At 41.9% G+C, this 26,073-nt stretch overlaps 2 protein-coding genes across 2 annotated transcripts; one reads left to right on the forward strand and one right to left on the reverse strand.

Moving 5' to 3' along the window:
* Positions 1-1,835: 1,835 nt before the first annotated feature.
* csrp2 (cysteine and glycine-rich protein 2) lies at positions 1,836-7,693 on the forward strand. Its single transcript, XM_053862863.1, has 6 exons — positions 1,836-1,951; positions 3,620-3,736; positions 5,289-5,457; positions 5,886-6,015; positions 6,380-6,473; positions 7,531-7,693. The coding sequence occupies exons 2-6, from the start codon at positions 3,625-3,627 to the stop codon at positions 7,605-7,607; spliced, it is 582 nt and encodes a 193-aa protein (XP_053718838.1). The 5' UTR covers positions 1,836-1,951; positions 3,620-3,624; the 3' UTR covers positions 7,608-7,693.
* Positions 7,675-25,847, reverse strand: zdhhc17 (zinc finger DHHC-type palmitoyltransferase 17). Its single transcript, XM_053862862.1, has 17 exons — positions 25,761-25,847; positions 19,315-19,418; positions 19,070-19,192; positions 17,895-17,972; positions 17,160-17,304; positions 16,948-17,012; positions 16,485-16,647; positions 15,969-16,094; positions 15,563-15,705; positions 14,202-14,304; positions 12,812-12,934; positions 12,455-12,517; positions 12,284-12,377; positions 11,751-11,834; positions 11,518-11,675; positions 11,347-11,441; positions 7,675-10,177 (listed from the first exon to the last, which is right to left on the reverse strand). The coding sequence occupies exons 1-17, from the start codon at positions 25,821-25,823 to the stop codon at positions 10,039-10,041; spliced, it is 1,869 nt and encodes a 622-aa protein (XP_053718837.1). The 5' UTR covers positions 25,824-25,847; the 3' UTR covers positions 7,675-10,038.
* Between the last annotated feature and the right edge of the window lie 226 nt (positions 25,848-26,073).

Below are 26,073 nucleotides of genomic sequence, written 5' to 3' on the forward strand. Positions count from 1 at the left end.
TTTGGGGTCATGGACAGAGATCAGGGTGAAGAAGTGAGTGCCAGCAAGGTGGAGGTGACTGACGTAGCTGTTCTGTCATGTCGGATGTGGTCAATGATGACATCAAGGAGAACGCCTGACTAGTAGGATGATCAAGACAGGTTGTGGTGGAGGAGGATGAGTTGCTGTGGAAAGAAGAAAAATGTACATTTGTGCTCATTGGAAAACGTTCAAACTGAATATACCGTAACTGTAAATATTTTTCATTGACTTCTTCAGGGTTGTGTTGGAGTGAGGTGGTCCTCGGGCTCCATGTTGGCCTGGACTGCTGGGATAATGCCAGCAGCTCAGTCACTTCACAAAGATGAGCTGGCTGAGGTGGTCTCATGTTTGGATGCCTTTCTATGGACACGTTCTCTGTGTGATCCCAGTCGAAAAGAGCTTAACGTCCCTCTCATCCTGGGGGCTGTGTGTAAATGAAAGTCATGGCTGATTGTACAAGAGATGAGGAGCTTAAAATGATTAAGTTAATTACGCTTAAACAAAGCTACTTTGCAAGTGTAGCTTGTAAAACGGCATGTAGTTCAGCGTGGCAGTAGTTTGAACAAAGTACATTTAGGCTCCTGTGAGCACGTAAGCACGTAGGTCCTGTGTCACAATAGATAGCATGAGCCTTATTTGAGTCTCAGATGAGGGGAAAAGAGCGCTCAAAGCGCAACATTAATAGAATCAAGTATGACCTATAGTGATCATGTGTTATGCATCTCTGCCAGCTGTAAGTCTATAACAGACAAACGTTCTTCAATAAAACATTGAAGGGGTTTGATTTTGCCGGTGGTTTGTCAGATTGTTTGGACTCAAGTAGAATCTACTCAGTTTGGTCTTGGTCCACTGGTCTTCTTGACTGAGTTTCGCCTCTGTCACAAGGTTGTCAGTCTTGGTACGTCGTGTTCTTGGTCAAGACTGCACTCCTCAGTCCAGCAGTTCATGGCAGCGCTAGCTCAACATCCAGATAGCAAGAGGATTTCTTTGAAGTTGAGATCCGTGGCTAGTCTTACAATGGAGGTGAGTATAGCTGGCACGTGCTAATGGGAGGCTTCCATCAACGTGAATACGGTCAGTCATCCTCATCATCTCACCCGAGGTCTTTTGTGTTGTATTGTGTCAAAACTGTCATTTGTGGCTTGAGTTTGCGTTGTCATCTTCAGCCATATCAAGCCTGTGTCGAGACCACAGCATCCAGAGACCAAGACCATGGCCAAACAGAACGGTCTACGAGTTGGATCCCGTCCATTCCAGTTTCAATTGGTTGATTTTGGAAGAAGAAGAAATAAATGTGTGAGTATTCTGTATTCTGTCGTGAGTACAACACTTGTTTAAGTGAAAAAACAAACAAACAGTTGAATTAATCGACGTCATGTAGTTGAACTACCAGCAAGACTCATGAAACTGTGGCTCAGCCACAAGGCTCAACTACCTGTAGTTTACTCTCCCTGAAAACCGGAACACACTAATGCCCGCCAGGGGTCAGGGTTTCATCGCGTTTAGCATTATATTCACTCAAATCAACTCAGAAATTCCTTTCACAAAAAATGGAACAGAGAAAGAGAGTCTAGTGAAAAATAGCTGCACCCCATGCCTTTGAAAAAAATGCGCTTACTTGATCACGTGACTTGTAACCACATCGATTCATATGCCCAACAGGAACGTATGCACTATTTTCCACCTTATTTTGTGAACAAGCACATTTGTCAAGCAGTTATATGCGCTGTCGTTTAATAACAATACTTCTAATTTTGGCTTTGTGAGGTTTCATAAATAAATTCCCATGTGTATTTGAACGCATCACAACGAAGGACACGCCCCTCTGTCGAGAAACGTAAATATGTGAGGAATGTGAGCGCAGTCTGTTTAGTGACTCTCTCTGGACACACTTTGACCTGAGGAACACCACCAACAACTGAAGAACCAGGTACAGCTCGCTTATCCAGAATCGTCTATCGGATCCCGTTGTGTTGGCTTTTTTTTATGGAAAAAGTCCACAAGATATTAGATGCGGCTATTCATTGTTTCCAACACGTATCGTTCAAACGCTTCTGGTCAGTCGATCGTTGTTACTTTCTACATTTTGTTACTGTCGTGGTTAAGTGATGGACAGCTGTTGATATTGTTACTTAACAATAATATTATCATGTTGGAGGGTTGTCATCAAAGGCAAAGGCACCAAGAATTTGCTCCGTTATATTTTGAGAGATTTAAGAATTTGGCCTGCAATTATGTGGTAGCGATGGCTGCTATGGTTTATTATTTTTCTATACTTTTTTCTATAATTTTAAGTGAATAGATGACGTTTATGAAATTTAAAAGAAAAATTAAAAAACATAATAAAAAAGGTCAATATCATTTTATTCGACTGGTCGTTCACTGAGATTTTAAGCTGTGACGGTGAGAATTATCATTATTTTATATTTATATTAAATTATTCTAACTGAAATGAACAGAATAGTGAACAATGAGGACATCAAATTAAAAATACTCATAAAAAAAGAAATGCATTTGATCTTTTAAAAAATCATTTACAGAAAAATACAATAATAGCAACATTAAAATACTTAAAAATTTATACAAATTAAAACTGTAATATGTGGCAGGCTAACTTACGTCAAACTAAAGATTTAGAATTTCGATCAGATGCTCAGCTCATTGCTTATTATAAGCGATGATTATGAAAGGTTATACAGAAAGCAAGAAAATAACAGTATAATTTAACTGTACTTATTACTTCCTTAAAATGTAAAATAATTGTACTACCAATAATAAGTGTTTAATGGTGGACAGAGTCTATGGACACCCATTACTTCAGTCACTATCTTCGCTGTGGCCTCTCTTAATATGAGAAGAAATGTCTGCCACTATAGTCTTATTTTGCTGATTTATTGAGACTGAAATGTTGGCCTCCCCATCAACTCTCCTTGCACTTTGACACAGTCTGTGCCAGGAGCCACATGAAGGAGCACTGAGGAGTAATTGCAGCCACTTGTCTGTCCCTCTCGTGTCCAGGCCTGTCTCACAGTCTCTAATCCTGCTGAAAGGAGGGTTTTGGGCCTGAAAATTAATGGTCTCACTCTGTTTGGTTTTCTTTACAATTTATTGAATGCTGGGTGTCTTTCATTTACCATGTGGGTCCTGTTTAAGCCCGTCTCACATCTGGATGACAGCGGGGACCCAGACAGATGTGAGTCACTGAAGGACATTATTTATGACACGGCCATTGTTTGTGTGTTGCTGTCTGCCATCAGACAACAAACCAGCCAAACAGTCCTGTAGCCTGCTGTCCTTAAATCCGACCTTCCTGGTAGTGTTTTAACTAACATGTCCTGAAACAAAGACTAGGAGTCAAACTTCCCTCAATGCTTACCAAGACTGTGGAGCTTGTTCTGCGCTGCACCTATCTGACACTCTCGAAATACGAGCTTGAGCAAATCTCTGAATCTTTGAATCAGGAGACTCAAACTCAACCAGGCCCATGAGGGAAAAAAAATGGAACAAAAAATGTGATCGGAAAAATAAGAAAGCCTTTTCTTATGCTGCCCTGCTTTTTTAATGTCTCGTGTTATGTCTTCTCTTCTCTTTGGTCCAGCTACGATGCCAAACTGGGGAGGAGGCAACAAGTGTGTGGCGTGCAGTAAGACAGTCTACCACGCGGAGGAAGTGCAGTGTGACGGGAAGTCTTTTCACAAATGCTGTTTTCTCTGCAGTAAGTACCAGAGAGAGGGATTTACAAGACAGCTGGTATTTGATTTGCTACTTTATTTTTTTATTCACACCTGGAGACTTGAAATACTGGAAAGGCAAAATCGAAAAAAACCTGTGCGGAAAGCAATTCCTGCAATTCAAGTTGTGGACTGATCAAGATGTGTGCACAGTATATTCGCACAGCAATTATTACAAAATATTATAAGCTGCTTATTCTGCATTTATGTTGTAAACTTTGCAAATCAGTGGTCCTCAGCCAACAGATTCCAGGGCAGTGACTTTGTGGTTCTACGCGAACATTTGATGTCTGTGTTTCGCTGAGCTGCTGTGCTAAAGGGGCACTAAAGAACAGACAGCTATTTCCTCCTAGTGCACTCTGAACCCTGGCTTTGTTTAAAACGTTTAATAAATTGCTCCTGCAAAAAAAAAAAAAGGATCACAATAATAACTATTTTTTACAGATCAGCAGTTGACATGTGTTTCTGTAATTTCACTGAACTTGAACACTGTCATCCTTGTTGGTCTCAGTAATACACAAGACATGGTGGCACTTTAAATCAATATTGAATTTCATTCCAAGCCAGCATTATGCTTTTAAAGTTCTTGAGGGCCACATAAAAGGAGTCTGTGCATCAAATTGCCCAAAGGTTTTGTGCAAATAAACTCCAGGCCTGTCTTGTTTGTTAGATGAAATTCTAAGCATCCATGTACCTACTGGTGCTCGCCACTAAAGTGCACTGCCAGTTGTGGCCAGTCACTGAAGGCATCATTGGTCATGGAATCCTGCTGAGATGCCTCCAGAACTCTTTCAAGTTTCAGTCGTGTCTGTGCTCACCACTGGTGATGTCAGCTCAGAGTCCTCCTCATCCTCTCAGTACCATGCAGAGACACTGTCATTGGTAAATGAAGCTTAAATCTTCTCACTCTCGTGGATATCTTCCTCCCCCGAGCAGACAATTCCAACAGTCTCTGAGAGGATGACATCATCAGTAGAAAGCACTGATGAAACCTCAGATTAGTGACTCACAAACCTTGAATCCTGCGCCCCAACAGGACTCTGAAGTCTTGGTTTCAAACATCAATTACAGCCCCGTAGGTGTTGTCTATTTAGTTGAACAGTCAGAGTAACTGGGATGAGTCAGGTGGTGAAGCCTGTCCAGTCCGACACTGCCTGTTCTGTTGTTGTCCGCTCCTCTAGAGGCCACACGAACAGACAAGATATTCTGTCGCTGTTGCACCAATGCAAAGCCTGGGGAGATGTTATGAATGGTCTCAGAACGTTTCATTTTTGTGCTTCCATTGGACTCAAAGAAGCTGGAGGGAAGGGACGGAACTGTCCTCACTCAGATCCAAGATCGCCAGTTTACATTACTATGTGATTTGGGGACTGTTCATTGACCCTTATACCACTTTGTAACTATCGTCTTGCACTTTGTGGATTTGGAAAAGGCACTCAACACAGGTCCTAAGAAGAGGGTCTCCTACTCATGTCAATTCAATCCCTGTACGTCGCATCAGCAGCCTCAAACAGAAGTGTTTCTCCTCATGTCCAGTGGTCTGCAGAAAGGGTTTGGACAGCACCACCGTGGCCATTCATGGCAGGGAGATCTACTGCAAGTCCTGCTACGGGAAGAAGTACGGGCCCAAAGGCTACGGCTATGGCCAGGGAGCAGGAACCCTCAACATGGACCGAGGAGAGCGACTGGGCATCAAGCATGAACAGTATGTAAAAGCTTCTTTCCTTCTGGTGAGCTTGGAAAGGAACCATTTGGATCCATATTTTGCTAATATCTGCAGAACCCTTGAGATTATCTTGAGTGGACCCAGGAAATGACAACCTCAGTTATCAATTAACCATCTACTGAAGCACATTTATGGAGCCTCTTTTCCAACTAATATCCAACTGGAATCAGCTGGTGAAAGCGTTGATTATATAACCTCTTGTGCCCCTGCACTCTGTCCACCGCCACAAAGAGCTTCATTCAGTCCTCCTCCAACAAGAACCAGCCCTGAGGCTGACGCGCCTCAGATGAGACACGACTGTGTTTCTCTTCTGGACTGTTAAGAAGCCATTTCATTAATAGATGTGTCATTTCCCTGAGTAAATGACCAGTGTTTCTCGAAATGATTTTGAGTTACATCTCCAACAGGACTCCTTCTCACAAGCCCACCACCAACCCAAATCCGTCCAAATATGCTCAGAAGTTTGGGGGAACAGAGAAATGCGCTCGCTGCGGAGACTCTGTATACGCCGCAGAGAAGATCATGGGTGCAGGCAAGGTGAGACCTTCCACGCCTTAAAATGAAGTACTATTATAAAGTTTCAGAAGGTTTCCTTGTTCCTCAAATGTACGCACTTCAGCTGCAGCTTCAGTGCTCACTCACCTTTACTTTGTCAGTGTTGTCTTGTATTGCAATATGAGGAATGCAACTGGAGCTGAAGTCAAATCGGAAAACACAATGATTCTGATGGTGGTCTGGTTTCCTCCCACCATCGTGTTGAGTGGTAACATTGAATTGTGTTGAAGGTGTGTTTGTGTGTGAAAGGCTGTCCAGGGTGTCCCCTCTCATCCTATTTGTTGATGGACCTTTGTGGAATGAACGTAGTTGAGTTACAGATTTAATGGCTGCTGTTTGTCTGCAGCCTTGGCACAAGAACTGTTTCCGCTGCGCAAAATGTGGCAAGAGCCTGGAGTCGACCACAGTGACGGAGAAGGAAGGAGAGATCTACTGCAAAGGTGAGTTGAAGGGTGACTGTTTACTGTCTCTAAACAGCACAAGGACACGGACTGTGGGGCTTTTGTCAGCTGATGAGATCATAACACAGAATGAAGAGGCTCTTTATGAAGCTGCGGTGTTGAGAGTTCTTGACCTCACAGTCGAGACCTCATCGGCACAATGGCCCACGGGACACACATACACACACGTCATCGGGATATATCGTGCAGATGAGCAGGAATGCAGCACCAGGGCTCAGAACAAAAGCCTAATGGTGCCAGTCTGGATCTGGGGGAACAGCTGTGATCCATAACTCTGGACATTTAATCCGGACAATCCCTGAACCTGGCTCCTTCCACTGTAACCAACAATACATCACCCTCCACTATTGTTCTGTGGTACTTAGTCATGGACAGGAATAACTGTACACCCCAGAAACCTTGAATCACTGTTTGTTCTGCCACGTTGGTATTAGGAGCGGCATTAACCCAGCATACGCCACAATATTTGTGAGGATGGGTCTCAAACATGACCCTCAGTTACCTCTCAACCTTCTCCTTTCTCTAAACCTAACCCAAGATTGAGCCAAGACCAAGGGTTTGAGAGCCAGAGACCGAGTCCAAGAGCAAGACTGAATCCAGAAGCATAAGTCTATTAGTCATATACACACATATATGTTTCATACTGCAAAAGAAACATCATTGTTTCAAAATACATGGAGAACTGACAAGCGTTTGTTGGAGAAAACTAATAGTTTGTTCTGTGTTTAGTTGGGTCTGGGTCTTGGCCTCAGCCACCTCATTGTTCTAGGTCTCGACTTGGCCCTCAGAATCTGCTGCACTTTTATCATCTTTTCCCTCAGTGAAGATAATGGGTAATAATGGGAAGGTGGTAACATTGTGTTGTATTGGATGTTGGCCTGTGGAAGGTACTGTCCCCAAATCATTCACTTTTGCTGGGAAGTAAAGCAGTCGACAGTTTTACAGCTGATTGGAAAAATACTATTTTAAGACTGGTCTCATTCTTATTGGTCTATGTGAATAAATCATGACAGCCTGTTTCTGTTTCTCCTTTCAGCTTGTTACGCCAAGAACTTTGGGCCTAAAGGATTCGGATTCGGTCAAGGGGCTGGTGCCCTGGTTCACGCCCAGTGACCAACACCGTCTTTACGCTACAGTGTTTTCTTTTAATCCTTCTGAGAATAAAAACCATAGAAAGCCAGTCCACATTTGACTGTATTTTATTAGGAAAGCCATTAAAACTGAACCATGCCCGTTTGTTTACATCTGAAGCGGAGATACAGTGATGTCAGGAGGTGGGCACAGAGGCACTGGTAATGATCATGTGCTTTCTTTTCTCTTCGCTTTTCCTTCAATTTGAATCTGGTTGAGGGGAGCAGCTGCTGGAAGAACTGTGTAACTGAAAAATGACATCAAGACGAGTGAAGAACTTGGAGACAACATGGATAATATGTTATCTACAACCAAGTGCTGTCGAGGCGCTCAACGGATTAAAGGTGCTGTTAGCCTGTTTTTAAACCTGTAGCCCGTCCGCGCCAAAGGGCTGACATCATCACGCTAATACCACCGACTGCACCAACTTGGCAACTTCAAATCAACTTTACGAACGTAGTGAGGATACTCATATCTGACGACTAATCTTGCAACAATAGTTTACATTCAGGGATTGGTGCACATAATAATAATAGCGAGCAAAGCATTTTCCTCGCCTGGCCTGCACTAGCTGCAACCTTTGAATTGCAGGTCTTCAGTTGGCTGCCAACTTTTAGTCCTGTCTGGATCAATTTCAAGCAGCTTCGCTCAAGACATGTTGAGACAACTAGCAGTTATATCCATGTTTTGATAGAAGAGTCAGATTCCAATGAAAAGTTTCCCCACTCCCGGCCAGTAAATTTGTGGCACGTTTTCCCAAAACTGGCATCTTCATCGCCCTCTGTTGGTGCACCATGACATCTATTCCCATCGCTTTGAGTGGCCAGAGGAAATGTGAACATTGTCTGAGACAAATGGACAAAGGTGCGTTTGGATGTCAGAGTGGACTGGAGCAGGACATGAACCGACGTCAATCCTCTGCTGATGATGCAACAGTGAGGCGCCCTCTTTCTCCTTCAACTATTGCATGATCGTATTTCAGCTCTTAAAAAATGAAAAACTTTAGTTCTCTAGTGTCTTTGCTTTACAATTTGTACATCCAGTGGTATAACAAACCCAGCGATATATATATTTATATATATATATATATATTTATATGACATAGAAAAGAAAAACAAAAACCTTTCTGGAGTCCACAAGCATGGAAACCATCAAATATATTACACACTTGTACAGGTCCAACTGGGAAATTTTGGGACCCAAAAAGACGACGTCCACTAGAAGATACACACTGGATTTGAGGCAAAAATGAACAGAAGGACTTGCAAATACTTAACATTCACTATATACAAAGACATGGCTGGCTAGGCTGTCGCCATGGCGATGGGGTAAAAGCCCAGCTGTCCCAAGCATCAAACATGCAGACGAGGGTCTTCACAGGTAGGGGGAGTGTTTTATTTACGGGCTGAAATGCTTATCCACAGCAGTGGGACGTCACTAAAAGCCGAGTCGTTTCCTGCGTCTTGGGTGGAAGAAAAACCCGTCTTCATCGTGAAACTTCCAGGAACATTGGCGAAAGGGGAAAAAAAAAAGACACGTTGATTGTTATGTACAGATGCACATTCTTTACAGTCCATGAAATGAAGGGAGACGCTCGTACCAGATCAGCCCTCAGAAATTATATTGAAAAAAATTGTCGCTTTCTGTTCAGCATTGGCGCAAAAAAAGAGGATCATAATTTAAAAAAAGATAAAAATCAGTGCAATGTCATAGACAAACAAAAGACACATAAGACTGTTCCAGATAAACACGTGGAATGAAGCGTTCTTGTAAACAGCGTCTGCGTTTTTTTTCCTCCATCTCAACTCCCTCTTAAAACCTACAGAGCTAAAACTGACATGAGAGGTTAAGATCATGCCACTAGAACATCGATAAATAAGTTTAAAAATAAATATCACCTGCATCACATTGTCTAAAGGATATTTTTCGGTCAAGTCTACAGTGTCCCATCACTTTAATACTTGAGCTGGAATCTTCCGACTTTTCCACCGACTCATCACGGTGCAAAGAACCATGACCTTTAAAAAAAAGACATTCCCTTCCCCCACACACGAAAACAGATTGGTGGCTGAAAAACAGTAAAAATCATTTAAACATGTCTTGACAACGAAAATGATTTTTCTGATGCGTGGCACATCCATCGCGGCGTAAAACGGCTGCCCCAACTCTCTTCCTGCGGTCCGCTTGACAGCGGTTCGTCGTTCGCGGGGATTTGGGGGAGAAAAACGAGAGGCGGTGGAGGTGCAGGATGGCGACTTGTGTACCTGGATGTTGCGACGGCACTCCTGCCACGTTTATTTCGCTTTGATCGTTGAGGGAGTCAAAATAAAAAAAAGTACAGGCGAGAGTGGCTTCGCTCTGATATGAATTCTTTCCAAACGTCCTCCACCCCTTCCATCCACCTCCTCCTCCTCTACACCAGCTGATAGCCCGAGCCAGACGTCTGGTCATATTCTATTGTGTATTGAGTAGTCCAGTCCACCGTCACGGGCCGCAGCAGACCACAGCAGCGGATTCCGAAGAAATCAATGAGGTTCCGAATGCAGCCGTGACTGCGGGGGGAGACAGGAAGATACAGTTAGCATTGTTTTTGGTGATAAAGTTCGAATGAGCCTACACACCTCAGCAGTAGAGGAAATAAGGACAACAATGACACCCTACACCACAATATGAGGATGCATTTGTAGGACTCAGTGACAGTATTTGTCGATTTAAATAAACAAAAAATTAAATATTTGAAATGTGAGTCAGCATAGATGATGAAATGTTATTATTTGACAGACATCATCATCAGACAGTGCCATCTGCTATTTTTGACAGGGCTCCAGAATGCCATTAAATGATGGCCTTTTTGCACCCAAATTGGTAGACGGCGCTCGTAAACTTCAAACCTGCTGTTGCATGTTCCACCAGCGCAACCAAACAGGCTAAACGGTTATGCTAGCATAAAATAGAGAAATTAGAATGTTAGAACTACATTTTGTAATTTCTTTGCACGTCACGATTTCACGCTTTTCAGCGTTGAATGCTGTTGACATATTGACAAGTAAAGCAAAAAAAGTAATTTCCTAAACATCAGAAGAACAGTGAATATACAGTAGTTTTGGCAATAACTGTGCAACCGTCCCATCCAGGGCTGTGCTTTCCAAGTGGGGGTTGCCAGCTGCAGCCAGTCTGTTGTGTAGTTCAGTGCAGTGCCTGTGTTTCCAAGCAGGCACTGAGTGGCTTATGGATAAGCCAATCAATGGGCAAGTTGCGTGCACAAGTCACCTGCAGAATAGTGTGTTACCATTCACTGCCACCGTTATTTTTGATCTGGTATGCTGTGCTGCAAACACAAAACACAGCTGTTCTGGATTTAGGATTATTTATGACCCTTCGCCACACGACCAGACACGTGTCCAGGCAAGTCAGATTATCATGCCTTTATAGAAATGGAGATGCAGCTCATCTCCATGTTTTAACATAACACTTGTTATGTTAAAACATAACACTTGTTTTAACATAAGTGTTATGTTAAAAAACACTTCCCTTTCGAACCCAACGATTATCTGTCAAATCTTTGCAACTCTTAAGTTTAAGTTTAAAGGAAGGGACGAGGAGAAGTGCATCTTTCACAAAGACAAGAAGGTTTTTCAGACGGGTAATGATTGTGTTTAGTGTGAACTGGATTAAATGATAACAAAACAATAATCACAAAAAAAAGCTAAACCACACTTACTTGAAGGGGCTTTCGATGGATGTTGCTGTGACCTTAAAGTGCTTGTAGCGCCGCGCGTTCATTCTCTCATTAGTGGTGATTCCCAGAGCAGCGATCTGAGAGATGCAGCAGAAGAGGTCAGCAAGTTCACAGCAGATGTTACTTGGCTAGCAAGGAGAGGGGAACTCAGACCTGGTAGAGCTGACACATGATGAGCACAGCCACCCACATGAAGTGGAAGACGCTGTTGAGGAACATCCAGAACATCCATGGTGAGCAGGAGGCAATCTGGGTCAGGTAGAGCCAGAACCCATCCTTGGCGTAAGTCGTGGCACAGTGGATCCTCCAGTCTGGAGCAGGAGAAGATGGTGATTTAAGGAGACTGAGGAGTGTCTGACGATGAGCGAGAAGGAAAGAAAACTCACAGGAGATGCAGCCGTACATCATCCAGCAGATCATGCCCAGCAGGAAGAAGAGGTAACCCATGAAGTAACAATGATTCCCACTTCCTGCCACAAAAAACACACACAAGAGGTCATTGCTTAAACATTGTGTTGTGGGTAAATAAACTCAAAGTATAAGGTGTGGGTGCACTAGCTAACTATTGTGTTACTGCAATGCGTTTTAAGAAGGATGAAATAACAAACATGCCTAAATGAAAAACAGTAGCAGTCACAGTACAAAAACAACAGACACAAACATCCCATTAAATGTATTCACTAAAAGATGCATCTGAATAACAGTTTCATAACTCGTGTTGGATGAGTCACACCTGCATGCTATAAACAGAGCTTTCTTTCAAACAAAAATTCCAGGATGTAGAGCAGTTGTTGCTTCAGACAGTGTGACCATCACTGCCTGTGATTCCCATCATCCTCTTTCATAGACATGAGGTTGCTTGTAATCATCCACCTGTGTTCTGTTACTACACCTTTGTCAGTCAGTTTGTGTGACGTACCGACACAGTTGCCCACCCAGGGACAGTGGTGGTCAAACTTGGCAATGCAGCGATTGCACACAGCACAATGTTTGGACCTGATGGGTTTCCGTATCTGCCGGGAAAAAAAGAAATAATATATATAATCATATTGTTTTCATTTCTCTTCAACACACAGTTTAAAGAATTTACCAAACATGTGCTGCAAAATATGCTCAGGTCCAGACTGCCTGTCTCTGCCAGCTCCACAATTGTCTGAGGAGAAAAGACAAATCAGCAATGAAAATAGTTAAATAAAAATAAAGGTACAGCTCAACAGAACTCGCATGTATTTCTTTCTTCGTGATAGAAAAGACAAGCGGGAGGGTGGAACCCAACAGGAAACTTGATCTCAACGGTATCCACTGTGTCCAGTCTGAACAATGGAGTTTAAATTAAGAATACTGAGAACTCAGAACAAGACAGCCAATTGTCAAGTTCAATGGTGGACCCACAATGCGAACCAATGAGCACACACTAACATTTCCAATTCGATTCTCTGGCCAATACCTTTTTCTTCTGCTCCTCGGAAGCTTTAATGATGCCTGGATCTGACTTCCAGGATTTGCCAAAATTGTAGAACAAGGCGACGCTGTTTAACAGAAAAGGAACATGGACAGTGAAGAAAGGGAGATGTGAAGAGACTGTTAAGGAAAATGACTGGTAGAATAGTGATTGTTGCAAATCTAAAAATGACGAGGCAAAGAAAGTGCACGGCCAGTTAAAACCTGATTTTTACCTGTCAATACTTTCCACATCCCGCACTACACCAAAAGCCCACGAGCAATGGCTATATAAATACTCACTATGATACAATATAACACTTTTATAGGGGGAATTTGATGCGGCAATTCAGTTTTATTTTCCAGACTTTTCAAGGTGAATACCCGACGATCTATTTATGTTGGCCCACAATACAATCCACATCTACCCTCTGGCTCTTGTGGGAAAACTACTAAGGCATTCTCCCAGGTCGACCACGACAGGTTATCTCTCCAGTGTGTCCTCCCACTAGGGCAGCATCCAGGAAGCTTCCAACTGGCATCTTTTCATGTAGGGGAGCAGCTGTTTTACTTTAAGCCACTCCTAGATGTCTTAGCTTCCAAGCCCAATTCTAGGGGTGATACCAACCATGCAATACAGAAGTTTAGCCGATGATCTTACTTTCACACACCATCTTCCACTCACTCACAAACACGTCCTAATCTTGTACTACACCTGGGCAAGGATCTCATCTCACCACAACATCAACTTGTGTGATACAAAACATCATCACTTATTGTTAAAGACCGAGATTCCAACATGTTACACATGCATTTGAAAACTGGGCTAAACATAAACAAAACCTCAGCAAAGGGTGTCAGTATCATGCACGCAACATAAGTGATATGATAAACATCACAGAACAGAGAAATGCCACACAGACCGGAATATGAAAAAGTAGCCCAGCAGCAATCCCCATCCCTTCCAATAGTGGTGCGATGAAGCACCTAATGAGCAGCCCTCCACAAACAAGCAGAGCCCTCACACCTCCAGCAATTAGCAGCTCCGGAACAGACAGACAATTCTTCCAGCAACAACAACACTGTGAGAGCAGCCGCGCTGGAGCCATTAGGAAGGTTTGACCCAGCTGCCGCCACACTGAGCTCTCTGTTCACAAGTCAGCACCACAAGCTCACCGACCAGGCAGCCGGAGTTTCATTGTCAACAATTTACTCAGACCTCCATCACAGTGCAACCTCCAGCCATTCTTGGCAAACTGAAGTTCGCATGATGCTCTTTTTCCACGGCTGAAATCGAGTCACGAAGCATCTTGCTATCATGTCAAAATGATTTTTTTTCTGAAATTACTTCATTGGTCCCAACCTGACATGGAATATCAAGGTGGTGAGAAAAGGATATCATTCCAGAACCAGTAGAACCATGTGGTGTACATCCAGAACTTGGTAGCCAGGTAGATACCCAGAGGGAGAGCACTGTGCATGGAGTGGTCGAAGAAAGCCCTAAAGGATGAGAGGAAGAGGAAGGTTACTTTCTCTGTTTTCTTTTCATTATGCTCGTGAAAGGCAACAACATGTTGAACCTTCTAGTGTGGTGGTGAAACTTCTAATCATTGATAGCAGGAGTTTGTCTACCCGTTTGTACCTTTGTGTGCAACATAACTCAAAAGCAGAGCTTGAATAGCTTTAACAGGCTTGAGAAATCTTTGTTGTGTTTATACTTTGTCCTTAATGATCAGACCACCCAAAAGCTCCGTGTGAGCAGCGAATGCAATTGGTAAATGAAGAAAGTAGAACCACAGCTAGGCTAGCACCAATGAGGATTTGCTTCAGCCTCCGTTTGACACAAAGATTGCCAAACACCATATGAGAACTGTAGACAACCAGCGTGCAGAGAGACGCAGCAAGTAATTTACTCCATGCTGTGCGTTTTATCTTCATAGTGAAGCCCATGTGTGGTTTGGCACATATTCAAAAAACTTACATTACATTTGGGTAACTACTGCTCTGTATCCATGCACGCTGCTTTATTCAAACACTGAAATAAGAACTATACTTATAATACAACATGGATCAAGTACATGAAATGCAGGTGATCCAGATAGATCTCAGAAATGTGTGTTGACAGACTGAATGTACTTTCATTGTTTTCAATCCATGATCTTGGCTCAGCAGATGCTTTAGTGCTGTAAGTCAAGGAATAATGTCTGCTACAAATGCATCAGAGTCTCTCTACAGAGCTGCTTTAAGTGGTCAAGACAGGAAGTAATGTCCAATAATGTGAGGTGAATGTTGTGGTGACAATAAGAATATATATGATCAAATACAGTATATTATCTTTGATTGACCCTTTTTTCATTTTTCCCCCTGTAATAGGGGATTTGGCATTCAGCAATGACTGACCTGAAAATCGCAAATGTACTGGAAGAGTGAAAATAAAGATTGTTCAACTGCACTCTTGCTTCTTCTCTTAAAAATATTAACAGAAATGCTGACTCAGGACTACACAGTTAATAGTGAAAGGGGCAGCAAACCAGCACAGCAGGACCAGATGGCAGAACTAATAAGGTTTAGGCAAGAGGTTCAATCTGTGTTTGTTAATTCCCTACAGGGGATGTAAGAGATTGCTACCGGATTAGTCGACAAAAAAAAAGACTGAGCTTTTCAGTGCTTGGAAAATCCATTCTTGGGTGTTCAGAGTTGAGATTTCTCGATGGAGTGATTAATGGAAGCATGTTGATGAGGCACAGTGCTGACGTACTTGGAGAGGAACTGCACCGTCACCCAGACTCCGGCGTACATGAGACCCTTGATGAGCCAGGAGTCGATGTCCAGGTCTGCGATAAAGCCCACAAGCCAGATCACCAAGAATGGTGTTCCTAACATCACCTTCTGCCGAAAATCCTGCAGGAGAAGTAAACGGCGCAGTGATGTTGACGTAACATATAGTACTACTATACTACATTCAGAACCTCTACTTTTCATCTATTGTTGTTGTTGGTTAAGTCACGCACTCCAGGGACCGTTCTTAAAATAAGCCCAGACTTGCAGTTAAGGAGACTGTGCCTGGACATGCGGAGCTAAGTGCCTGTTTGCTCAGAGACAAAAGGCAGTGTTGCTGGTCTCCTGTGGAAGAAATGACTGTTTGCGCGCGAGTGCGTACGTACCTTGTCCATCTTCAGTCTTTTCAGGTATGATGGGCTGTCGTAACCTTTTGCTTGCCGAGCCTCCTGTAAGTGATTGATCATCCAAACGTTCTTTCTCTGCTTGGCCAAGTCCAGCGGTGTTTCACCCTGCAAAAGGAAGTTTCCATGCCACAAACTGTCAGCTGTATAACACGGTTTTACAGCACAGCGTGCAAAGCAAACATCTTCAGTCATCTTAGGTGTCAAACTCCACATATTTTCTACTCAACGTCATTTTAATAGCGCGCATGAGGTTTAAGGGAGATTAAGGAGAATATGACTGATCATTTACTTTTGAGTCACTGGGCAAACAGGGAGATTTACTCATTGAAGACAAATTTCTTTTGATCATCTTACGTTGACTGCATATGGTGTGCCAAACTCATAAAATAAACAAATGTAGTCGTGGCTTTAAACTGGAATGAAAATGTGCAATTGCGCAATTATGAGCGACACTGAGATGGCTCTGAAGACACTTGGCAGCAGTGAACACATCACCTTAATGTTCTGAGCATCAACATTAGCGTTGGCATCCAACAGCAGGCTGATGACTGTTGTGTTGCCGGCCAGCACGGCCCAGTGCAGCGCCGTGTTCTTGTGATATTTGTCACCAAGGTTAACCGACACATTGAACGTCAGTAGGAGTCGCGTTGGATCCACGCTGTCACATAAATGAAAACAAATTTAATCACTTCCAAATGTTGCAGCACAATCATTTGAACAAATATTGGATCACAGGTGCCATCAATACTACTGAATTGAGAAGCGGGAAGATACTGCACATGCATGAATCAGTTCTCCATGACAGCACTTGATGAATGAGGGCTAATTCAGAAAACTGTTTGTGTGAGCAAAAATTTCCGCCAGCTACACAACGTCTGTGTCAATGTTTAAGCTTGTCATAAAAATGCCTCATCAAGTCAGCAAAATCAGAACAAGTCAACATAACACCAACACACACCTGTGTGTCCTGTAAGCTGCCCACATCAGGGGAGTCATGCCATTCTGATCCATCATGTCCACGTCCTGTCAGAGAGGAGAGCTTGTTCAACATTGAGGGGACACAAATGAAAAAGCAGTGAAATGTCTCCCCCTGGTGTCTACATATGAACCATGTCGCACTAAAAATGCCAATATGCCTCCACAGAAGTGAGTGTTAGTGGAATTCTTTACCTGCCCTTTTGCGATAAGATATGCCACAATGGAGGTGTGGCCGAACTGGGCCGCCAAGTGGACACAGCTGCAGCCCTCCCCGTCAATCAAAGAAGGATCAGCACCGTATTTCATGAGCTGCACCACCATAGATAGATGACCTTGTCTAGGGTGACAACAAACAAAGCCATTTTCATTGTCAGTTATCTTGTCTGATTCCCTTTTAAATTGGATTTTAAACAGAGTAACTGCTTAAGTCTAAATAACAGTAGTTGAACTCTTATTTTAATCACAAAAAACAAACCTGTAAGAAGTTGGAACATTTTCATTTCATTTCATTTTCATTTCCTCATCAGATTTAAGAATCCAGTTCTTAAAGGAGGAGATCACCTTATACTACTACTTTACTGCTCAGTGTAACATAGTCAGTGAATTAAACTTATGAGAAAGCTAAATGTGAATTACAGTTGGAGGAATACAGGACTCCTGTGTGACTGTGTCAGGGGCGGTGCTTGTTCACATCCATCAATAATTCAATAGAATGAAGCCTCATCATGTCAACTGCTTATCAAAGGAGGAGGACAGATCATTTTACAGACCACAGTGAGATTAGGAAGATCAGTGACTGTAGTAGTTGTAATGAGGAAAGAACTGAACACAGCAGTGAAAAGGCATAAGATTTCTGGATAATGCAGAACTTGGATGGAGTGAATGAAAATGCTCCAAGCTTACAAAGAAATCTATTAACAAGGTTACCTGGTTGCCCAATGCAGAGGTGTGGAATTGAGGTCACCTCCAAGCTGGTCCACAATGGCTCCTTTTGATATGTAGTATCTGGAAAAAGAATAAAATAATACTTGCCATTTAGTTAAGGTTGTCAAAAATATTTATACAACAGGTTTTCTTATATTAAAGATGCAAACTGAAGAAGAAAGACGTCAACATGCAGCTAAAGCTGAGAACTCCACCACGGCTATTTAAAAAAAAAAAGTCTCCTGAAGCTTAGAACACAGATTTGAGTTATTTATCTTGGCATTATTTGCAAGTGAAAAATTAAGCAACTCCAACAAAAATTGTAGGAGTTGATCAATCAAACTGATTGATCAGTCTGATTAATCTGTCAATGGTTAGACAAAATGTTGTGTATTTGAGGCCACTGTATTCTGTGACCGCTGCTCATGTGACAGTAAGCCAATGCGAATCAAGCCAAAATGAACAAGGAATATGTTTCTTTCACTGACAAGTTATTCCATTTCTTCAAATGACTAGTGTGTAGTCACTGAAAACTGCACTGCAACGATGCTCCTCACTCTCATTTCTCCCTCTACTGTGGCTCAAGTGTATACGCACATTTTGGAAGTTCAAGAGAAATCAGCTCTTAAATGTGAGCTAGCTCCAATACTTCACTTCAAATAACGGCTCATCTACTTGCTGTTCATTCCATTGTGCATGACGCGGTGTCACTCAGTGGACGGTGAGCTTAAGTGATATAAATACTCCATATTGCGTCTTTGCAACCAGCTTTGATCCACTTCCATGACTCGTCTTGCCGCAGCGGGTGGAAAATGCCGGTCGGGAATACACGGGGTCAAACAGCATAGTGAGCGCTTACGTTTATTGGTTTGATGTGACAAGGATTAATGTCTTGACAGCAAGAAGTCCTGTAAAAATCCACATAATAGAAGCACCATTGTTTAAGCAATGGCGTTCAGCCCGTGAGAGATAAAACAGTTATAGTCCAGAAATGTATTGAATATACCCAGCTAGTAACCACATTAATGAATTAATGCCCTCCCTTATTTGGCAAGTGAACGTGGACCAGCAGATAGCTCAGGAGTTCGACTTTCAGACTCCTAATCATCCAATTAAAGCCTCCGGAACCTTTTAAGCTTCTACTGCTTCTGCAGCCAAGACAACAGTCAGACACCTACTTGACCAGATCTATCCTGTTGTTGATGGCTGCCCAGTGAAGGAGGGTCACGTTTTCTTTGTCTGGCTGTCGGACATCAAAGCCAGCCTCCACCAGCTCCCTGCAGCGCTCAAAGATGCCATACCTGTGGAAAAAGAGGGGACGGTTGAAAAAAATCTACAGTCAAAAGACTAAACTACTACCTACAGTCAGATGGAGGGCCTCAGCACACAAAAGTGTCGACACAACACAGTCCTATCCACTTACTGAGTGGCTTTGACGATGTCCCAAGTGCTGTAGTCGTCCACATGGTTCTTGCGGCTGGCCGTCTCGCTGTAGCCATGGTTGTAGTGACTCTGGGGTTTGATTTCCTGGAGAACAGAACATGTATATAGCTGCATGAGACTGCCTAAACCACGTGATTTAACAAACAATCGAATTGATCATGAAGCATCACAGATAAAATGTCTGACTGCTTAATTAACTTTTTAAGGTTTAAGGTTTTAAGTTTACTGCTCATGCGATGAGGGATGTCTGAGGCTTCCATGGTTCATTTTAGAATACTAGTTCCATACAAAAGACAACAGGTGAAAGTAAGAGAAGATTTGTGTCTGGGTCTATTTGCGGATACGTGCCCTTGCACAAACGATAAATATTAGGCCTAGCATTCAAACTTGGTGTGTTGATTCACAATTACAACTGATGCAGTGACAGATGGTGGGTTTGGTTGTATTTTTGGGGCGTGTGCAGTCTATCGCATGAGAAGCTGCAACACGCCTAGTCACACATTTCTCTAATGGCTGTCAGGTGAAGAAGAGTTTCAGGTGTCAAACATGCCAGGACACAGTGTCAGTAGCTGATAAAGTCTCATCAACTTAAATGAATTACTCTTGATCTGCAACACTGGGATGACGCTCTCCATTGTGTTATTGGCCATTAACTTATTTGCAGACATACTATTGCCTTCTAGTTACCTCAGAAGTGGGAAGATAGAACCAACTTCTTGATAAATGCAGTTTACTTACAACTAGAATACCTGCAGGATGCAGAGGCACAATGTGTTTCTTTTGGTGTACATCATTGATTCAAAACAAAAATAAAAATAAAAAAAATCAATCCTACTATTACTAAGAACTATGTAGTAATAAAGTGCACCAAAAACTAGCTCTCATCTGATGCATGTCAACATTATTGCACATGATGTGTACAGTATTTCAAACTTTGCAAACCTTTTTTCCCCTGTTATAGACTCTTCAAATCAATGCTTTTTTGATATTTTTTAATCCTCATGATTAATATAGCACAACCACGATATAAATTGAATCTGACAAAGAATCGCAATATGAACCAGAATCACGATATAATCAAATTGGCACCACAGTATAAAGAAAATATAGAATCCGGCCAAATGCATATTGTCCCAGCCCTAATGTGTAGCATGCAGGATGCCCCGGAGAGTTGGATACAAGATGGCCCATTGGTGCGAGCGCAAATTATGTCATGCAGCGGGTTATCTGATCTGGCACACAGATGTGGCCACTTCTTGTATTCAATTAGGCAGCAAAATGACAGCAGACCATCCAGATGCAATGAATAGTTACACAAGAGAACAGTAAAAAAAAAAAAAAAAAATCAGCCATAAGAGGCAAAACGTTTTTTTAAGAATTGTGGTCCATCTTCACTCAACGACATATTTTGCCTCCTCTTATATGCAACAAAGATTTACAGTGCACACTGGTCAGGTGGAAGTGAGATTAGCTGACATCTTTTAAGGAAGTGGAGTTTTGTTGGGGAGTTGGAGTTAACCACAGGCCTTAATTCAAGGACAGAATCAGCTATTCTAGTCAAAGACCATGTGGAGAAGGGAGATCAAAACGAGATTTGATTCAATCTCTGAGGATATCCGTGTCCCATTGCATATATTGGTGATTATTTTCTGAAGTGAGCAGGTACTTAATTGAGTCACATCGATTATTATAGTTACAGTACATGCATACAGTGCATCAATACCTGTAATGTAAGGTATCTGTGGTCATAATTGACTCAGATATTTTAATGACAAAGCATACAAATAGATACACGAGTGCAAATTAAGCACACGATTCTCCACACCATCATGTCAAACATCGTCTGTGTGTCAGTTTCATGGTGATCGTTGACCTTATCCTGTACAGCACAACAGCCTGAAGCCATCATCTTGAGCCAACATCAATGTCGACAAGGGATTCACTTTCAAAATACAACAAAGACGAACTTTCAGCAAGCATTTGATTGACACTCTTGTTTGAACCAAAACACAACTTTACTCCAAAATGCATGGATATCCATGAAAGAGGAGCTGTTCTTCAATACACACCAGATGTTAAATTGTCAGCATCAACAAGCCTCTGACCTCGGTCACCTTGGCACTAGAGTCTGTTTCACTCCACTCTCGCCTGTCGATGGAATTTATCACTGCAGTGATTATTAAGACGTGAGCTCTTACTACTGGATGCTATTTTTCATATCTGTTGGTAACAGTACTAGACATAAGCTTCTGCATTCAGTCATACATTGAGATAGATTGACTATTTTGTTTTGTCCAAACAGACAGAAGGCTTTACTAAGGAGGAACATATGGCCAAACCACAGACGGAGCATCGAGTTCATATGTGAAACCAACAATCACTAGAGTCTCTGACCACAGTTGCTGGAGATCTTGAGCTGAAGGCCATACACAGTCCATTATTTGTGGAAAGGTGGCACCAGGAATATATTTGCAGAGGCAATAGCGGACAAGATACACTTATAATGGCAAATCACAATCACAAATCCCTTTGTCAAATGGTAGGTTAACAAATGAAGATGCACTGAGGAACATCAGTGACAGCAAGACCTTTAATGGCGCGATCCGTCGTAAATGAGCAAACTCAATTTTCCAGACTCAGTACAGCCCCTGGGCTACTCTTCACTTCAATTAGCCATGAAAGATCACCTTGATATAATTACTGTGTGACAAGGACAAGGACCAACACCAGACGAAAAGAACAGATGCATTTTATCCAGAAAAGAAGCATAGAAAAATCACATCATGTAGATATAAATACCTGCGAATGCAATGGTAAAGAGAGAGATTAAATGCTACTAACGTATAATTAGTCAATCGCATACCATTCAAAAACCTATAGAAATCAAAAACAGAACTACGGAATTGTATCTTGATGAACATCAGAAAATCCTAATTCATATCGATTTACTCTCAGAGAAAAAACAGGATATGACCATTGATACAGAAAATCTAATATAATTATTTGCTATTAAATAGAGATGGGCGATAACTTATCGTACACGATATACTGGCAAAAACAATTTCCACAATGAGAATTCTGAATATCACGATAAATTTGATAAACATACGGCGCATTTGACCTGCATACATGAACATGACGGGACCGCGACGATGCGTTGTGCTCTTCAGCTCCATGGCGTTTGACAGCCAACCCAGGCGTGTGACAGTTGTCGAAAGTTTGGTGGACTTTGGTTCACATTTATAGTTCACAGTTATAGTTTAAACTTTTGATGATGACACTGGTCGACTCTTGAGTCTCTGGATCGGTGTTTGTTTCATTTAATGGAATGGTCCTGACAGGGTTTCTGACGTGGTTGTCTGTCTTGGCTGATATCAGCAAATGTAGGCCTCCCTCTGTGCTGGTGCCTCGGTGAAAATAGTTGGATATTCGACAGACATCCGCTCCGGTATTGGAGGCAGCGTCCTCTTCCGCGTCCCCGATTGGGATTCACTGATCGCACACAGTCTCTCTGGCAGCTCTAATGCTACAACCCGGCATCACACTGACAGTTTTCATCATTATTTTGAGAGTAGCATATGACTAAATGATCATTTATTGACATTTTTTCTAGTATTTCTTCAATAGCATCTAGGAAATGTGTTCAGATAGGTCCACAGTTTAAGAAAAATATATACAGCCAGGTTCTACAAGAGATGTGAAACATTGAATTTCTCATCTCTACAATTACTTAACTATTATAATTAAAGATAAACAAATGATGATGTCGGAGACAAAGTCCACTTACAAGTTTCATCATAAAACATCTTTAAGAGAGACTGTAGTGTGTATAACACATGGAATGGAATGAAAATGTAGTTATCTTGATAATTATTGTTATCACTGAAATTACATTTATCATATTTTTTGTCCATATCACCCATCCCTACTATAAAATGCATTGCATTTTATCTAATTGTGTATCTCCTGTTTTCACCAACATGATCTCAACCACATCAAGGGAAAAATACAACAACTGCTTCAGGTGTCTTTGGCTGTTCGTGCTTCTAGTCAGCACAAAGTCACCCAGATACTACAAAGCACCCACGTTAAAAACTTTGAGCCAAGCTTGACATAGAAGAGAATAAACTAAATTCATGAAGACAGCAGTCTGAGGCAGACACATTTTACAAACAAGACAGTGATTTGTGTCTGACGTTGAGGGGCTAATCAGGGGATATTGTGGGGAAACTGTTGAAAGCAAAACCAAATAAAATATTTTATGAAGTGTCAAGAGTTCTCTTGCATTTAAAAGATGTGGATAAAGTGTACACTTTTACCTTCCTAATTGTAATTCCAATTAGCAGTTTCTTCTGTATTGTCAGCAGTCAAGTGTCTCCTAAATGTAATTTCCATCTGCGCCTCTATTATGGTTTACACAGCAGTTGTTAATACGTCAGGTCAGCCAGGACAATAGCCAACATTCAAGTTTAATCAAGACAGGAATGTTTACTGCCACTATTTCTCAATGCACTTAGACTGACATTGAGCAGTTGATAGAAAATATTCAGTTGGTTGGTGATGTGTTGCGGTAGCAGGGACTATCGTTCCTTAAATGACATGAAACTATGTTTTACACATCAATATTCTACAAGTAGGCATTTTTTATATATTTTTGTAAATATTGCTAAGTGAATCACTTCAACACAATGAGGAAGGCATGACTAGTTTTCATTCAGACTGAGGACACAAAAAAGACGAAAAATGGCAATTTCATCAACAGGATAGATTTGATAACATGCTGTCATTCAGAACAAAAATCATTCCATATTCCATCATCTTGAAGTTCCTTATACCTGCTGTTTCATAGGCCTGTCACAATAACAACATTTGCTGATCAATTCACTGTCCCACAAATCATTAATCAGTATTATTGTCAACAATATTTTAATGATAACGTATCAATAATAACACAAATGCTCCCAGAGACCGTCTTAGACTGATACGGAGTGAATCCTTCGGTCAGCGGGAGAAGATAGGCTGCAGCAACAGTAGGAGACGGGAGATGTAAATGTCAAACAAGCGAACGTGGACATGGCTATTAACTACAGCCAGCAAAATGATCAAGTTCATTTTTTATTAGCGTTCGATTAATTGACTTATTGACAATTGTGACAGGCCTACTGTTTCACTCAACACCATCTTTACATGTATCATCCACGTACTTAATATACAAAGAAGATTAATCTGACCAGCACAGCCCTTTTTTAATTTGAGTATAAATGAGTATAAATTCACTGTAGAGCTGACACAAAACGTAGGCAATTATTGGCTCTTCACTCGAATCTGGATGGATGATACTCCGTGTTCAGGAGCAGCACATTGTTGCTTCTATGGGCATGAACACAAAGCTAAACTGAGATGCTGATTCTGGCAATTTGGTGACATTAACCAGTTTTCGCCATGACAAACCACGAGAGCAAATGTATCTCCTCTGCCACAGTCTGTCGCTATCACAAATTATAATATTTAACAATCTGAGTGAGAAACTGAATAAAATGTAAATCTGTTTGGAACCAATGGACTTACAAAACAATGTTTTGGTGTCTATGAAGCATGAAATCACTGAACATGATTAGTGTGACCACTCACATACAAGAATACTGTGGCAATTCATGAAGTCGACAAAATGTTTTTGATGGTGATGCAGTATTTACGCAATGGTGATATGCACTTAACTTAAACCTAGAATAATGAAACCTTATGGGAAGAAAATAATAAGTACGCTAAATTGCTTCGTCCTTAACATGATACAAGTAATAACTGATGCTGGATCTTCCGCTGCTGCGTACAGTAAACTGCATGCTTTCACCTGGCTTTCCTTTAGGAAAACAACAGACACCGACATGCATGAGTGAGCGTCAATGAGTTAACGTACCGGGATCGCTACATAGTGAGTATTACATAAAAAGTGAAATGAAGGAGACGTCGTTTTTTGAAATACTCCGCACATTTGGGGGCGTCATCAATCCTCTGGTACCTGACATCTATTGACATCGCCGAAGCTACAGCGACAACTGCTACAGTATAGCTACATCGCTAACGTCGTCGTATTCCCAAACCGTTATATATCTGCAACACGCCCACTGACATAATAATACTTGCATTGTGCTGTGTGGATATTCTAATACAACAACTTCCAGCATAACAATAGGAACAAATGTCAACATCTGCACCGCGTTTGCCTTCAATGCAAAAGGAGGCGGGGGGCTAGCGTTAGCATTTTAGCATCCCTAGCTCCCTACCTCCCCCCGTCCACCGCTGTTTGCAGGGGGTGACTACATCTCACAATAACGTGACCTAACCCGCTCAAACGACCACAAAATGATTGCCCCCAAGAATAACAAGCGTGTTGTTGAATTGAAAAGATTTAATGCAACGGCGTACCTCAGGATGGAGGATAGGGACGCAGCCAGCTTCTTTCTCATATTCCTCCATAACGTCAGCCATCTTGGTGATGATCTCCGCAAAGCATTGTGGGGAACGAATAGACAGTCGGGGGGGATGAGTGCGAGGAGGAGGTTCGGTACTGCCAGAATACTTCAGAAGAGGAAGGTCACTTCATTCAATAAAAACGTCGTATTAAAAAATGAATGGTTGTCTACTACGAGTGGCTATTGGGAAGCATGAGATTAGGGGACATATTCTCGGGTTAATTATGAGACAAAACGTCATCTATCACGGTGTGAGAGTTCAACAT

This window comes from Synchiropus splendidus, chromosome 4, assembly GCF_027744825.2.
Source record: "Synchiropus splendidus isolate RoL2022-P1 chromosome 4, RoL_Sspl_1.0, whole genome shotgun sequence".
Lineage (NCBI taxonomy): Eukaryota > Metazoa > Chordata > Actinopteri > Syngnathiformes > Callionymidae > Synchiropus > Synchiropus splendidus.

Excerpts from the sequence above, each read along its gene's own strand:
- zdhhc17 (XM_053862862.1), bottom strand. The coding sequence starts at position 25,823 with ATGGCTGACGTTATGGAGGAATATGAGAAAGAAGCTGGCTGCGTCCCT. Across the intron at positions 16,095-16,484 it reads TTGATGCTCAGAACATTAAG|GGTGAAACACCGCTGGACTT; the intron begins GTGATGTGTTCA and ends TTCCTTTTGCAG. Across the intron at positions 11,442-11,517 it reads TCATGTGTCAGCTCTACCAG|ATCGCTGCTCTGGGAATCAC; the intron begins GTCTGAGTTCCC and ends TGCATCTCTCAG.
- csrp2 (XM_053862863.1), top strand. The coding sequence starts at position 3,625 with ATGCCAAACTGGGGAGGAGGCAACAAGTGTGTGGCGTGCAGTAAGACA. Across the intron at positions 5,458-5,885 it reads CTGGGCATCAAGCATGAACA|GACTCCTTCTCACAAGCCCA; the intron begins GTATGTAAAAGC and ends CATCTCCAACAG. Across the intron at positions 6,474-7,530 it reads AGGAGAGATCTACTGCAAAG|CTTGTTACGCCAAGAACTTT; the intron begins GTGAGTTGAAGG and ends TTCTCCTTTCAG.